Here is a 15,594-nt window from a genome sequence, read left to right as displayed (position 1 = left end):
CAAATTCAAAATGAATGAAAAATTTGATTGTGCTTATTTAATAACTTTAAAACAAATTCTTAATTATTTGGAAGTATAGAAGTTTTTCCCCAATTTGGACAAGGGCCATGTGCTCATTTCTAAGTGATAAGACCCTTCAGCAGGTAAGAAACTGCCTACAGTGATTATGTACCTAGTGAATATGTGTCTAGAACTGCCTTGGTATGGTAAACATCATGTGAAACAGTAAATTATGTTTTCTAAATTTTAACAATGTCTATATTTTAAAAGAAATTGACAATAGAAGAATCAAATAAATGATAGGTGATCATTTATTTGGATTTCTAAACGTTAGAGACATCCAAGCAACTAAGTACTGTTGACAAATTTTTTAAGTTATTTTGCTAAATTAAAAAAAATGGATTTCAGTAAAAATTAAAGAATGAATTGCCATATTTATTTAATGCCGTATTTAATGACAAAATATGGGATGCTGGGAAATTTACAAACTCAGGATAATCTTATATTATTAGAGAGTTGAGATGTGAAACTTTTAATAATCTTTAACATTCTGAAGTAGAATATTTACAACATTTTAAATTTGGTTATATACTTCCCTAGTTATGGATATATGATGTTCCAAACTTTAACAATGTAGTCAAATTCCTGTTTACCTTATTACCCATATAATTTTTTTAAAAAAATTCATGGTCACAATTATTTTGAAAATTTTTCCAAGTACATTTTTTTATTTAAAACTTTTTCTTTGTTAGTTAGGTTTGTGTTCCTTTCTGGTCATCAAAAAATCTTTATAATAACAGTATTTAAATATTCCTACAACTTCAATGTCCTCAAGAATTATTAATTCATTAACTATACTTCAATAAAATTTAAAAAATACATTACAGAAGAATGTTCCATATTACATTCACTCTATATAAAATTAATTCAAATTTTCTTTTTATTAAATACGTTTTTAATGATTCAGATATTTTAGCTTTTACATAATTACGGTTCTATACTTAAATTAAGTCAAAACTGAACAAGGAAAATTAGACAGACTTTTCCCCTAAAACCAAAACCAAATAAATTTCAAGTAGATTTCTTCATTCTTTTAAAATGTATTTACCATTGCAAATGGGGAAATCAAAATCTCTTCTTTAAGAAATATTTCCCACAAAAAAACAAAGCAGGCAGCAAATGTATAATTACGTACTTTAGAGTGAAACCTAGGCAAACCTATAGACAAAGAAATATGTTAGGATACATTAAATTGTTTTCAAGAGTTAACATTATCAATTTAACTACCACATGAAAAATAAACAAATTGTTCTTCATTATTTGAGTCCTCTGATCTTTCAAGCACATGTTATTTTTTCAAAGGTCAGACTGGGAGAAATTATCTTTTCAAATTGATATAGTATTGCATGCTGCCTGAATTAGAAAGGTATCCAGCAGAGTGGGGTGGAAATACTGTACCTCAATTCCTACCTGGGTAAAGAAGGGTTCATAAATCTCAACTCCTTTATCAGATCCTTGTAGTAACACCTCCTGGCCACGTCTCCAGCTGTACCGAACAGGTGGATTGGAATTGGCAACACACCGGAGGAACACTGTTCTCTCATAGTAAAACTGTTCTTTAGCTTCACCTATACTTTGATGAACAGTTACTACTGGATCATCCAAATCTACAAAACATAAAAACAGTGTTATGAGTTACATGGGTTTTAAAGTACTATACATATAAAACCTAACCAAAGATGAATTTTCCTAATTGAATGTATTATTTTATTTTTATTTATATATATTTTTTGCGGTATGCGGGCCTCTCACTGTTGTGGCCTCTCCCGTTGCGGAGCACAGGCTCCAGACGCGCAGGCTCAGCAGCCATGGCTCACGGGCCCAGCCGCTCCGCGGCATGTGGGATCTTCCCGGACTGGGGCACGAACCCGTGTCCCCTGCATCGGCAGGTGAACTCTCAACCACTGCGCCACCAGGGAACCCCCTGAATGTATTATTTTTAACTAGACTCTTTTTCATTGAGTTTATTGAACTCATTTGCAGAGAAATTTCCAGTGATAGAAGGTAAAGCCAAATAATAGTTACTTCTTAAGATCTCTATTTGCTGAAATAGTACAAATGACTACATATTTCCAACACATCATCAACAGCCACATAAAACAGAGGTCCATGAGAGAGATCAGAAAACTTAAGAGGTTAGCCAAAACGAAGAACCAGTCATAGAAAAAAAAATCAAGTAGCTCAACTAGCTCTTAACTTTAACATACTTCTTTTTCCAATTATTTATAACATGTATTTTTAAAATAACTTATGTTTACAAATTATTATAATCTTTGTAGTAAGAAAATATGATCTTGTACTGGGTTAAATTTTTCTTTCATCTCATACTTTATATCCCAGATCATATTTGCTAGTCAAAAATGTGCTAACAGAAGGTACTATTAAAAGGCATTAATATTTCTATTAGTGAATATTGGAACTAAATTTTTGCCATTTTACATACATTCTAAAGAAGGGATATTTACTACAGGGTTTAACAAACATTTTCTGGAAAGAAACAATTCATGAATATCTTGGGCTTTGTGGTTCACACAGTCTTTGTCTCAACTACTCAACTCTACCATTGTAGTGTGAAAGCATCCAAAGACAATAGGTAAATGAATGAAAGATGAGGGTTGCTAAGTTCCAATTAAACTTTATTTACAAATGCAGGTGCCCCAGCCAGATTTGGCTCATGGGCCATACATTGTCTGCCATAGATTGCCAACCCCTATATACCATATCCCAGGTTCTTCTCTTAAGAGAAAAAGAAATTAAGGAGCGTATTTGCTTTAAAACAACTGTTTTGTGTATTTGAAACTTTCTAAAAGAGTAAATCTTAAAAGTTCTTATTACAAGAAAAACAAATTTGTAAGTTTGTATGGTGACTGATGGCAACTAGAGTTATTATGGCGATCATTTTGCAATGTATACAAGTATTGAATCATTATGTTGTATACCTAAAACTAATATACTGTTATATGTCAATTATACCTCAATAAAAAAATAAATACAAATATTTTAAAAAGATGTGTTAAAATAATAAAAAGGCAACTAAATTAGTGAAGTAATAGCTTCCCTAAGGAATCAAAGTAAAGAACAGAATCCCAAATTTCCCCAGTTTTAAAAAAGCTTTTTTCCAATGTGAATTGCTTGACAGTCCTACTTAGATGTCTAGCTTTGCAACATTCTGAGTTTTCTTTTTTTCCCCCAACATTAGAATCTTTTCACAGCTATCTCAATGGCCTCTAATTTTAGTAGTGACAATTTACAGAACAACTGCTGCTTTTTTGGTAAAGTTGTAGGAACTTTCAGTTTAAATTCATTCTATTAGCTGTGCAGGGATATATGCCTGGTTTTAATAAGTTGGAGTACTTAGGGATACCAGCATTATAACCATGAAATGTTTAAAGGTCTTTAAAATCCATCAAATAGTCTCTTATTTGATGATTAGGCTTTTACATATAAATCAAATCCTACAGGAGATTGATTAGCTGAACTCCATCTTAGTGGCTTGAAAAAAAGGTACTGTGAGTCAGTTGTAAACAACTTATTTTCTCTTGTTCAAAACATATTTTCTTTTAGTCACAGTTTCCTTTTTAGAAATATGAGCTGTGTTATATTGTAAAAACAAAATTCTTAAGCCGGAAACTTTCAGAAGAAAACAGATTTGGATGGGAAACATTGTAACAATGGTGACATTCTTTGGGTTCCAAATAGTTATTAATATGATATTTTTCAAACCCATTTATTGATGTATCCCTAGCTTTTTTCATGTTAGGTGGTGGTGTTGATAGGCGCAGTCAGGAATAGACCAAACCCAAACAATCCTTTATACAAGCTCTTCCCTGACTTAGGTGAGTTTCGGGTCACTGGCCTTCTGAGGATCTAATCCTGTGACAATGGCTTACTGAACATTGTATTGGCAGAATTATCTGTTAGACTCACCCATGTTTTGGAATTTCCATTTCATAAAACTCCCAAATGATTTTTTTTCACACTTAAAAACAAATATGCCATTAGTGGTTACCTTTCTGTACAGCATAAAATATTTCTGCCTTTTTATTACTGTTTTAAAAGATTAAAAACACATTTAAAAGTGAAACAAAAAAACAAGCCAAAAACAAGACTTCTTTTAGACAAGTCAAATAATGGCATGGCTAAAAAATATATTTTAAGTGAGATTATATGTTTGTGTGTGTATGTACACATACATATATACATACATGATATACAGTTTAAGTGATATATAGAAATATATCATTTAAAAGATATGTTTAATATATACTCTATATATTACTGAATATATGCCTTAGGTCAGGTTTCTCGGAAAAGAGGCTGTAAGACAGATGTGTGCAGGAAGTGTATTGGAAAGTACCTTCAAGACTCGTGGGGGAGTGAAGGAAATAGATTTGTTAAGGAGGACAGCTGAACTACAGTGCAATTGCAACTGAGGTCTCTAACTCTAGAGAAGTTTTGGAGTCCTGAGGTCCCCTCAAAACTGTACTGCCTTAAGACAAGGAAGCTAAGCCTTTATACTACAACCCTCTCTCCCATCAACCAGTCCTGGCAAGTGTGCTGCTCCCCACCAGGAGCCTTGACCTTGGGAGGGGCAGCTCTCTTTGGCATATGGCAATTTCTAGAGAAGGAATTAGCTGATAGCCATCAGCTGCTAAAAGTTTCAGTGGCTGGAGGAATAAGTGCTTCAGCCCTGAGGAAGGGATCTGGGGGTGTGTATTACAGCATCCACTCAGATCCACCTGTGAGGTATGAAAATTCACTCTATCTCAGAAAAGTTATTCCAGGATTTTGGGTAATCACCTTTCCTAGGAAATCTTTCAAAAGAAACTGTGGTGGGATGATAGTTATCATGTCCTTCTACTATTACCATTCTAGATTGCTCTCATCCTGGGCTAGTACATCTTTTGGTATAAGTAGTTTACCTAGTGAGGCTACCAGATCTTTGTCACTGAGGATTTTGAGCCCCTGGTAACCGTGCTCTTCTCAAGCTATTACTGATGCATTTGTCTGTTTACCACCAAAACTGGACAACAGAATAGCAAGAAATGACTCAGTGGATCAACTGGGTATAGAATATATTCTTGCTGCCTCACTATGTAACAACAATCCTACCTTCAAGCTGACTATATGGGCCAGTTACTCCTGCTAGGATGGTGACTCCTCTTTTCTGCTATTTTCTGACACAGGAAGCCTAAGGTAACAGAGTAGCAACCATGTCTTGAAGATTAATGGGACTCTTGCTGTGTCACTTAATAAAAGGTTTTCCCTTTCTGAGAACTAGAACTTCCAAACTGGCAGAGAGACCTGAGTTGTGGGGAGGGAAACACAGATTCCCCAAGTGGATCACTGAATGTGATGGTAGTAAGTAGGGTCTCTACTTGATTCTTGAACCTATGTATTCTCCAAAAAAAAGAAAAGAAAAGAAAAAAAGAAGAAAGAAAAAGGAAAAGAAAGAAGGAAAGAAAAGAACAAAAGCATCATATAATAATGGTCATTGATTTAGGATGTATCCTGCATCACAGAAGATGGCACTCCCTCCTTACTGGATATTATCTCTCCAAGACTCAGCTGCCTCCTCCAAACGCCATTCTATCACTCTAGTAAGTTAATTTTTTTAGGTGGTATAGAATATGATATGACTAGAGATTACCATGGCAATGCTCCTACTGCTATATCTTCACTGCTATAAAATGTGCTCTGGTCCCATGAGTGATTAGGTAGGATCATGTATTAAGAATAAAACACTCTAAAAGCCTTTGGATAGGGCTGATGCTAGCTGAGGTCAGCAGAAAAGTCCATATTCAGAATACATGTCAAATTTCATCAAAATGATGCACTGTCACTTTCAGGGTAAAAAAGTTCTAATATGATTAACTTGCTACCAAGGGACTGGTTGGTATTCTTGAAGGATAATGCTTTATAAAGAGGCAACTGTTGGTGTCTGTTGCTGCCAGGTTAGATATTCAGTAGTGGCAGTACACAGACCAACCTTCATGAATATAACCCATATTTCAAACTTATGCATAGCCTCTATCCCTACCATTATAGCTATTCTTTTCACGAGCCTGTTATCCCAGCTATGGGTGGTCAGTGACAGAAGTTGGTTGATATCAACTGTCTGCATTACTCTATTTTGTGTTTTGTGCTGCTTCTGTGGTAGATACTTATTGGTGCTCATTAACATGCAATACAAATATTATCACACTTCATGCCACGCCCATAGGTCCATCCAAATACTTGAACAGATCTCCCCTTTCCACACAAAGTAGTTGGCCAGGTACACCACCCAAGTCGAAGTTCTGTTCACTGGGAAGATTTTCCCCTTATTCCTGTCTATCAAGAACATCACAGAGTGGGGTTTTAGTGAAGCAGCAGTCCAATTTTGGCCTTGCATACATGTACTGGGCTGACTCATTATTAAAGCAGCTTAGCCTTTTTTCTCCACCATTAGCTCAAAAGAGACCCTCTATGTGGCCAGGTATGAACTCAGATAGAGACACTGGTAAAACACTGATAGATGCCGTAGGGGTCTGGGCACTTGCTTGTACATTTTACTTAGGTGCTTTGGCCCTGGTCATGCCTCATCTTAGATGTACCACTTCCATCTTATGATGGACTCCTGATAGGTCTGCCCTATTTTATGACAGAGTGTTCGTAGATATGACAAAACCCAATGCATGATTGGCACTTCAGGTCACACGGTCTGAAAATTATCAGGTTCAACAATTTAACAAGGAGTCCTGACTTTTTATTATATGACCATATTCAGCCTCCTGATCATCCATCTGACTTCTTTTTTTTTAATTAATTAATTTTTATTGTAGTTGCTTTACAATGTTGTGTTAGTTTCTACTGTACAGCAAAGTGAATCAGCTGTACATATACATATATCCCCTCTTTTTTTGGATTTCCTTCCCATTTAGGTCACCACAGAGCATTGAGTAGAGTTCCCTAAGCTATACAGTAGGTTCTCATTAGTTATCTATTTTATACATAGTATCAATAGTGTATATATGTCAGTCCCAATCTCCCAGTTCATCCCACCCCACTCCCTTTCGCCCCTTCATGTCCATACGTTTGTTCTCTATGTCTGTGTCTCTATTTCTGCTTTGCAAATAAGATCATCTATGCCATGATTTCTTTAATTGTGTATATGGGGCAATACACCTGTTGACTGTCCTTTTATTTTGCCTCAAGGGATGCTGTGTTCTATTAACCATCTCCATAGCTCTCTGTGAGTCTAGAGCACTGGATACATTTGAACTAGCTGCTCATTAAGAGAGCTGTGTCCATCTTGCTTGTGACAACTACATACTGCCACCTAGCCTCTATTACTTTGAGATCCTACCATCCCATCGTTATCAGGAAGATCAATTCTGTAACAGCATCTCCTGCTATGAACATTTGCCTACAGAGAACAGTCACCTCTGAGAATCAACAATGCCTGTATCTCAGTCGTCAGCACATTCCTATTGCTTTAATAAATGTGGTGTCTTCTAAGCCTTTACACAGAATATACTGAGTTGCTGACTTTTGTGGCTCTAACTGGTAAATTCACTCTAGCATGCTTACATATCTGAGACTTTTGATCCCTTTTTCTACTATCTGCACAGCAGTTGTGGCATGTATACTTCTTTTTATGGGGACCACTGCTTTCCTCAAGCTTCTGAGAACCATCCTAACAGCAGCAACTATGTCCTGCTATCCTGGCCAGGGTCTGGATCGTACATCATGGGAGAATGCTCCCATATCAATAAACTCTTATTCTTTTTTTTTTTTTTTTTGCGGTACGCGGGCCTCTCACTGCCGTGGCCTCTCCCGTTGCAAAGCACAGGCTCTGGACGCGCAGGCCCAGCGGCCATGGCTGACGGGCCTAGCCGCTCCGCAGCATGTGGGATCTTCCCGGACCGGGGCACGAACCCGTGTCCCCTGCATCGGCAGGCGGACTCTCAACCACTGCGCCACCAGGGAAGCCCCTAAACTCTTATTCTTTATCTCCATTTGATCTTATTCTCCATCTCCAATCTTACTCAATCTTACTGTCAATCCCACTTGGTCCAGCAGCCTCAGGATCCTACTCCCTACATACTCTCCTGACTCCTACCCATAAGTATTGGCTAGGGTCTGCAGCTCATTTGAAGCATAGCATAGGATATTTCCTCCCTTAGAGACAAAGCATTTCTACGGTCAAATCATGTCATCTATTGACCCTATATACTAATCTGGTGGCAAGGAATGGAGGTGAGGGTATATCTTAAAAGGAGTATGTACTACCACAAAAGGAAGAAGATTCTGCATCATATTGAAGAAAGATAGAAGTGATAGCCCCTAATTGGAAGAAATGGTCCACTTCTGTAGGCCCAGAAGGTTTAGGAATATATAGGTTTTCAAGGTTTTTAAGATCACAAACCCAGATATACCCCACCTCCCCAAGTCAGGGTTCTACTTGTTCCTAGCTGGGGTTCAGATCTTGGCTTGGCTGGTACGCTGGGACTGAGGAGTCGAGAGTCTCTGGAACTCTGCTATACTTTTAAATAAATTCTAAGCCTTATTATCAGCTTTTATAACCTCTGGCTAAAGAAGATAAGACTTTCTTTATATTCTGCTACAGAGGCTTTCTTATCCTCACACATCACCTTAAACTCATGATTAATCACACTCAGTCTTTTCTTCTTTCTCTACACTGTATAAATAGCACTCAGCAGAAACTGATTCCATTGTTCTAATTATTACTTTCCACTGAATTCCTCAAAAGCCTGAGATATTGAATTCACAGAGTGTTACCTTCCATTGGTACCTATCCTTGTTCACCATCTGTGAAGGTTTTAACAATTTTACCACTACAGCATTCAAGGACTATCCATAGTCCACCTACCACCAGCAATGGGGTCCTCATTGTCAGCCAGTTAGTGCACTGATGGGTGATCTAACATTCTATTTTAGACTCTACTTCCTCAGACCATCTAGAATGTTTCCTTGAAAATATGCTTCTCTCATGAAGAGATGCATTCAGGAAATTTACTGGGGATGCTCGCAGGATCAATTCTTGTGATGGTGTGCAGACAAAAAAAAAAAGAAAAAGGAGGCAGGATTAGGTAGTGAGGGGAATTAAACTGTAATGCATCACTACAAAGTCTCCATGTGATCCAGAAGGAGATCTAGAGTGGAGATCGTCTTTCAGAGTTGTCCTACGAAAGACAATGATCAGTCACTAGATTAGGCCTGGTGAGGAGGAGGCTTGAACTTGGGTTAGGCGGCTCCTTCCAGCTGAAGGTAATTTCATGAGAGGGATTCACTTGAGAGTCAACATCTTCCAAAACTCCCAGGATATAGACAGAATACTTGCTATGCTGTTCCATCTGAGGGCTTTGAAGTTCATTTCTAATTTTCTTCAATCTTTATTTACAGTTCAGGGACCATAGGATAATTTCCTATATTTATTCAATCATCAATTTTCACACTAAGTGGCTTAGATACTATTACAAAACAACACTGGGATATTTTATGTTATTGCTGACATTTTATCTGCATTTATTTCTTCTTTTAAAATAAATTTCTTTCAGTTTTACAGGCTAAGTATGTAAAATTCAAACACCTAGAGATGATATTCATTGGCAAATGCAAAATGTTATTTGAAACAAAGACTGATTTTTATAATTTAATGGAGGCCAAAACTCCTATTTATACGATAATGTAAATCATTGAATATATTATTTGATACCTGAATATCTGCTTTATATATTTTTAAATAACGAAACTAAAATGATTTTCTATAAAATATACCCCTATGTGGATAAGATCTATACCTTAGGCTTGTTGTATTCCTAGAACCTGACATAAAGGGCAAAAGTAGTCAATAATGATCTAATAAATTAATATAAAGGAAGATTAATCTGTAACTAATATGTTCAATGGCAATTTTCAACAAGGCTATCTATACATACTACAATAATAAGACTAAGGAAAATTCATTTTTTCCCCATAAATGCAATAGCTACCTACCCCTTTCTAACTGAAATAATTTTCTGTAAACTTTTTCTTTGGCTGATTAAATATGCCATAAACTGACAAATTAAAGTCATTTATATATATAAAATGATGTAAGCGACCTTTCTTAACCCTAGAAACTTACATGAACTGAACTGGATAACTGATTAGATATAGGGCTGAGGAAAAGGTGGGAGTTTAGGAAGGACCTGGTTTGGCAGTCAGGTAGACAATGCACTAACTGAAATAGGAAATGTAGAGTGAGACCTATACCTGGCCATGGGCGTGGGTGAAGGAAAATGTGAAAGGGAAAGGAGTTGTTTTTATTTGGACCATTCTCAATGTCAAGCACCTGTTGCTCTCTTAATTACAATATTTATAAGCTGGAGCCAGAATGAGAAGTCTGGGCTACAGATGTGGATCAGGAGACATGAGTATTCTCTGAGGGAATGAAACCACTCAAGAGGAGGGCAGAATGAAAAGAGGAAAGGACCAAGGAGAGAGCCCTGGTCAACATCAAGTGGAGGCAAAAAAGAAGGGAAATACCTGAAAAAGACTGAGGGAAAAGTGATGAGAGAAGTGGAGACAAAACAAATTACTGGGAAACAAAATGAATTTTAAAAGTAATTCCACGCCTTTGGAGGGGTTGGAGAGCAGAATAAATGGTGAAAAGAAATCAAGGTAAAAACAGAACTGGAAAAGGACTTTACATTTGGCAAGAAATATGTTACTGGTGAGCTTCATCAGAGCTGTGCCAGTGGAGTCATGGAACAAGTAGTCATTTTTCTGCACCTTAAGAGGTAAAAGATGAAAACACAGAATAATGAATGGATATAATCCTTTCAAGAGACTTAGTTCTGACAAGAAAGAGTTAGGGAAGTAGCTGGAGGACAACATGTGATCATAGGGGTCTTGCTTTGTTTTCACTGTTTTCTTTTCCTCTAACTTGAGAGATACATATTTAAATCCAAATAGGGAAGACCAAGGAGTTTATAAGGAAAAAAAAATAAAATAATAGGGAGCTCTAGGAGAATAGCAGATGCTTGAACTAGCCAATTTTTTTAACATCTTTATGGAAGTACAATTGCTTTACAATGGTGTGTTAATTTCTGCTTTATAACAAAGTGAATCAGCTATATATATACATATATCCCCATATCTGCTCCCTCTTGCATCTGCCTCCCACCCTCCACATCCCACCCCTCTAGGTGGTCACAAAGCACGGAGATGATATCCCTATGCTATGTGGCTGCTTCCCACTGGCTATCTATTTTACATTTGGTAGTATATATGTCCATGCCACTCTCTCACTTTGTCCCAGCTTACCCTTCCCCCTCCCCATGTCCTCAAGTCCATTCTCTACATCTGCGTCTTTATTCCTGTCCTGCCCCTAGGTTCTTCATAATTTTTTTTTTTTTTTTAGATTCCACATATACGACTTAGCATACAGTATTTGTTTTTCTCTTTCTGACTTACTTCACTCTGTATGACAGACTCTAGGTCCATCCACCTCACTACAAATAACTCAATTTTGTTTCTTTTTATGGCTGAGTAATATTCCATTGTATATATGTGCCACATCTTGTTTATCCATTCACCTGTCGATGGACACCTAGGTTGCTTCCATTTCCTGGCTATTGTAGAGAGAGCTGCAATGTACATTGTGGTAAATGAATGACTTTTTTGAATTATGGTTTTCTCAGGGTATACACCCAGTAGTGAGATTACTAGGTTGTATGGTAGTTCTAATTTTAGGGTTTTTTTTTTCTTTTTTTTTTGCACTATGCGGGCCTCTCACTGTTGTGGCCTCTCCCATTGTGGAGCACAAGCTCTGGACGCGCAGACTCAGTGGCCATGGCTCACAGGCCTAGCCACTCTGTGGCGTGAGGGATCTTCCCAAACCGGGTCACGAACCCGTGTCCCCTGCATCGGCAGGCGGACTCAACCACAGCGCCACCAGGGAAGCCATATTTTTAGTTTTGTAAGGAAGCTCCATTCTGTTCTCCATAGTGGCTGTATCAATATACATTCCCACCAACAGTGCAAGAGGGTTCACTTTTCTCCACACCCTCTCCAGCATTTACTGTTTGGAGATTTTTTGATGATGGCCATTCTGACTGGTGTGAGGTGATACCTCATTGTAGTTTTGATTTGCATTTCTCTAATGATTAGTGATGTTGAACATTCTTTAATGTATTTGTTGGCTATCTGTATATCTTGTTGGAAAAATGTCTATTTAGGTCTTCTGTCCATTTTTGGACTGAGTCATTTGTTTTTCTGATATTGAGCTGCATGAGCTTCTTGTAAATTTTGGAGATTAATCCTTCGTCAGTTGCTTCATTTGCACATATTTTCTCCCATTTTGAGGGTTGTCTTCTCATCTTGTTTATGGTTTCCTTTGCTGTACAAAAGTTTTTAAGTTTCATTAGGTCCCATTTGTTTATTTTTGTTTTTATTTCCATTTCTCTAGGAGGGGGGTCAAAAAGGATCTTACTGTGATTTATGTCATAGAGTGTTCTGCCTATGTTTTCTTCTAAGACTTTTATAGTGTCTGGTCTTACATTTAGGTCTTTATTCTATTTTGAGTTTATTTTTGTGTATGGTGTTAGGGAGTGTTCTAATTTCATTCTCCTACATGTAGCTGTGCAGTTTTCCCAGCACCACTTATTGAAGAGGCTGCCTTTTCTCCATTGTATATTCTTGCCTCCTTTATCAATGAGAAGGTGACTATATTTGTGTAGGTTTATCTCTGGGCTTTCTATCCTGTTCCATTGATATATATTTCTGTTTTTGTGCCAGTACCATACTGTCTTACTTACTGTAGCTTTGTAGCAGAGTCTGAAGTCAGGGAGCGTAATTCCTCCAGCTCTGCTTTTCTTTCTCAAGATTGCTTTCGCTATTCGGGGTCTTTTGAGTTTCCATACAAATTGTGAAATTGTTTGTTCTAGTTGGGTGAAAAATGCCATTAGTAGTCTGATAGGGATTGCACTGAATCTGTAGATTGCTTTGGGTAGTACAGTCATTTTTCACAATGTTGATTCTTCCAATCCAAGAACATGGTATATCTCTCCATCTGTTGGTATCATCTTTAATTTCTTTCATCAGTGTCTTATAATCTTCTGTATACAGGTCTTTTGTCTCCTTAGGTAGGTTTATTCCTAGATATTTTATTCTTTTTATTGCAATGGTAAATGGGAGTGTTTCATTAATTTCTCTTTCCAATTGTTCGTCATTAGTGTATAGGAATGCAAGAGATTTCTGTGCATTAATTTTGTATCCTGCTACTTCACCAAATTCATTGATTAGCTCTAGTACTTTTCTGGTAGCGTCTTTAGAATTCTCTATATATAGTATCATGTCATCTGCAAACAGTCACAGCTTTACTTCTTCTATTCCGATTTGGATTCCTTTTATTCCTTTTTCTTCTCTGATTGCTGTGGCTAAAACTTCCAAAACAATGTTGAATAACAGTGGGGATAGTGGGCAACCTTGTCTTATTCCTTATTGTAGTGGAAATGGTTTCAGTTTTTCACCATTAAGGACGATGTAGGCTGTGGGTTTGTCATATACAGCCTTTATTATGTTGAGGAAAGTTCTCTCTATGCCTACTTTCTGGAGGTTTTCTATCATAAAGCAGTGTTGGATTTTGTCAAAATCTTTTTCTGCATCTATTGAGATGATCATATGCTTTTTAACCTTCAGTTTTTTAATATGGTGTATCACATAGATTTATTTTCCTGTATTGAAGAATCCTTGCATTCCTGGGATAAACCCCACTTGATCATGGTGTATGATACTTTTAATGTGCTGTTGGATTCTGCTTGCTAGTATTTTGTTGAGGATTTTTGCATCTAAGTTCATCAGTGATATTGGCCTGTAGTTTTCTTTCTTTGTGACATCTTTGTCTGGTTTTGGTATCAGGGTGATGGTGGCCTCGTAGAATGAGTTTGGGAGTGTTCCACCCTCTGCTATATTTCGGAAGAGTTTGAGAAGGACAGTTGTTAGCTTTTCTCTAAATGTTTGATAGAATTCGCCTGTGAAGCCATCTGTTCCTGGGCTTTTGTTTGTTGGAAGATTTTTAATCACAGTCTCAATTTCAGTGCTTGTGATTGGTCTGTTTATATTTTCTATTTCTTCCTTGTTCAGTCTGGGAAGGTTGTGGTTTTCTAAGAATGTGTCAATTTCTTCCAGGTTGTCCATTTTATTTTATTATAGTTACTTGTAGTAATCTCTCATGATCCTTTGTATTTCTGCAGTGTCAGTTGTTACTTCTCCTTTTTCATTTCTAATTCTATTGATTTGATTCTTCTCCCTTTTTTTCTTGATGAGTCAGGCTAATGGTTTATCAATTTTATTTATCTTCTCAAGGAACAGCTTTTAGTTTTATTCATCTTTGCTCCCATTTCCTTCATTTCTTTTTTGTTTATTTCTGATCTGATCTTCATGATTTCTTTCCTTCTGCTAAATTTAGGTTTTTTTTTATTCTTCGTTCTCTAATTGCTTTAGGTGTCAGGTTAGGTTGTTTGAGATGTTTCTTGTTTCTTGAGGTAGGATTGTATTGCTATAAACTTCCCTCTTAGAACTGCTTTTGCTGCATCCCATAGGCTTTGGGTTGTCATTTTTTCATTGTCATTTGTTTCTAGGTATTTTTTGATTTCCCTTTGATTTCTTCAGTGATCTCGTGGTTATTAAGTAGTGTATTGTTTAGTCTCCACATATTTGTATTTTTTACAGATATTTTTCTTGTAATTGATATCTACTCTCATACTGTTGTGGTCGGAAAAGATACTTGATATGATTTCAATTTCTTAAGTTTACCAGGGCTGATTTGTGACCCAAGATATGATCTACCCTGGAGAATGTTCCATGAACACTTGAGAAGAAAGTGTATTCTGTTGTTTTTGGATGGAATGTCCTATAAATATTGAATAAGTGCATATTGTTTAATGTATCATTTAAAGCTTCTGTTTCCTTATTTATTTTCATTTTGGATGATCTATTCATTAGTGAAAGTGGGGTGTTAAAGTCTCCTACTATGATTGTGTTACTGTCAATTTCCCCTTTTATGGCTGTTAGCATCTGCCTTATGTATTGAAGTGCTCCTATGTTGGGTGCATAAATACTTACAGTTGTTATATCTTCTTCTTGCATTGATCCCTTGATCATTATGTAGTGTCCTTCTTTGTGTCTTGTAATAGTCTTTATTTTAAAGTCTCTTTTGTCTGATATGAGAATTGCTACTCCAGCTTTCTTTTGATTTCTATTTGCATGGAATATCTTTTTCCATCCCCTCACTTTTAGTCTGTATGTGTCCCTAGGTCTGAAGTGGGTCTCTTGTATACAGCATATATATGAGTCTTGTTTTTGTACCCATAGAGCCAGTCTATGTCTTTGGTTGGAGCATTTAATCCATTTACATTTAAGGTAGTTATTGATATGTATGTTCTTATTACCATGTTTTAAATTGTGTTGGGTTTGTTATTGTAGGTCTTTTCCTTCTCTTTTGTTTCCTGGCTAGAAAAGTTCATTTAGCATTTGTTGTAAAGA

The 15,594-nt window shown here is 36.7% G+C and overlaps 1 protein-coding gene across 1 annotated transcript in view; it reads right to left on the bottom strand.

Annotated features, from left to right (window-relative positions):
* Window positions 1-15,594, bottom strand: part of MDGA2 (MAM domain containing glycosylphosphatidylinositol anchor 2) — an 822,856-nt gene that overhangs the window by 306,938 nt on the left and 500,324 nt on the right. The window contains exon 4 of the mRNA XM_060004614.1: window positions 1,471-1,667. Coding sequence (XP_059860597.1) covers window positions 1,471-1,667 — 197 coding nt within the window. The remainder of the gene's footprint in view (window positions 1-1,470; window positions 1,668-15,594) is intronic.

This window comes from Delphinus delphis, chromosome 2, assembly GCF_949987515.2.
Source record: "Delphinus delphis chromosome 2, mDelDel1.2, whole genome shotgun sequence".
Classification (NCBI taxonomy): Eukaryota; Metazoa; Chordata; class Mammalia; order Artiodactyla; family Delphinidae; genus Delphinus; species Delphinus delphis.
Note: the sequence above shows the minus strand (reverse complement) of the source record. Positions and strands in the feature narration are given on the sequence as shown.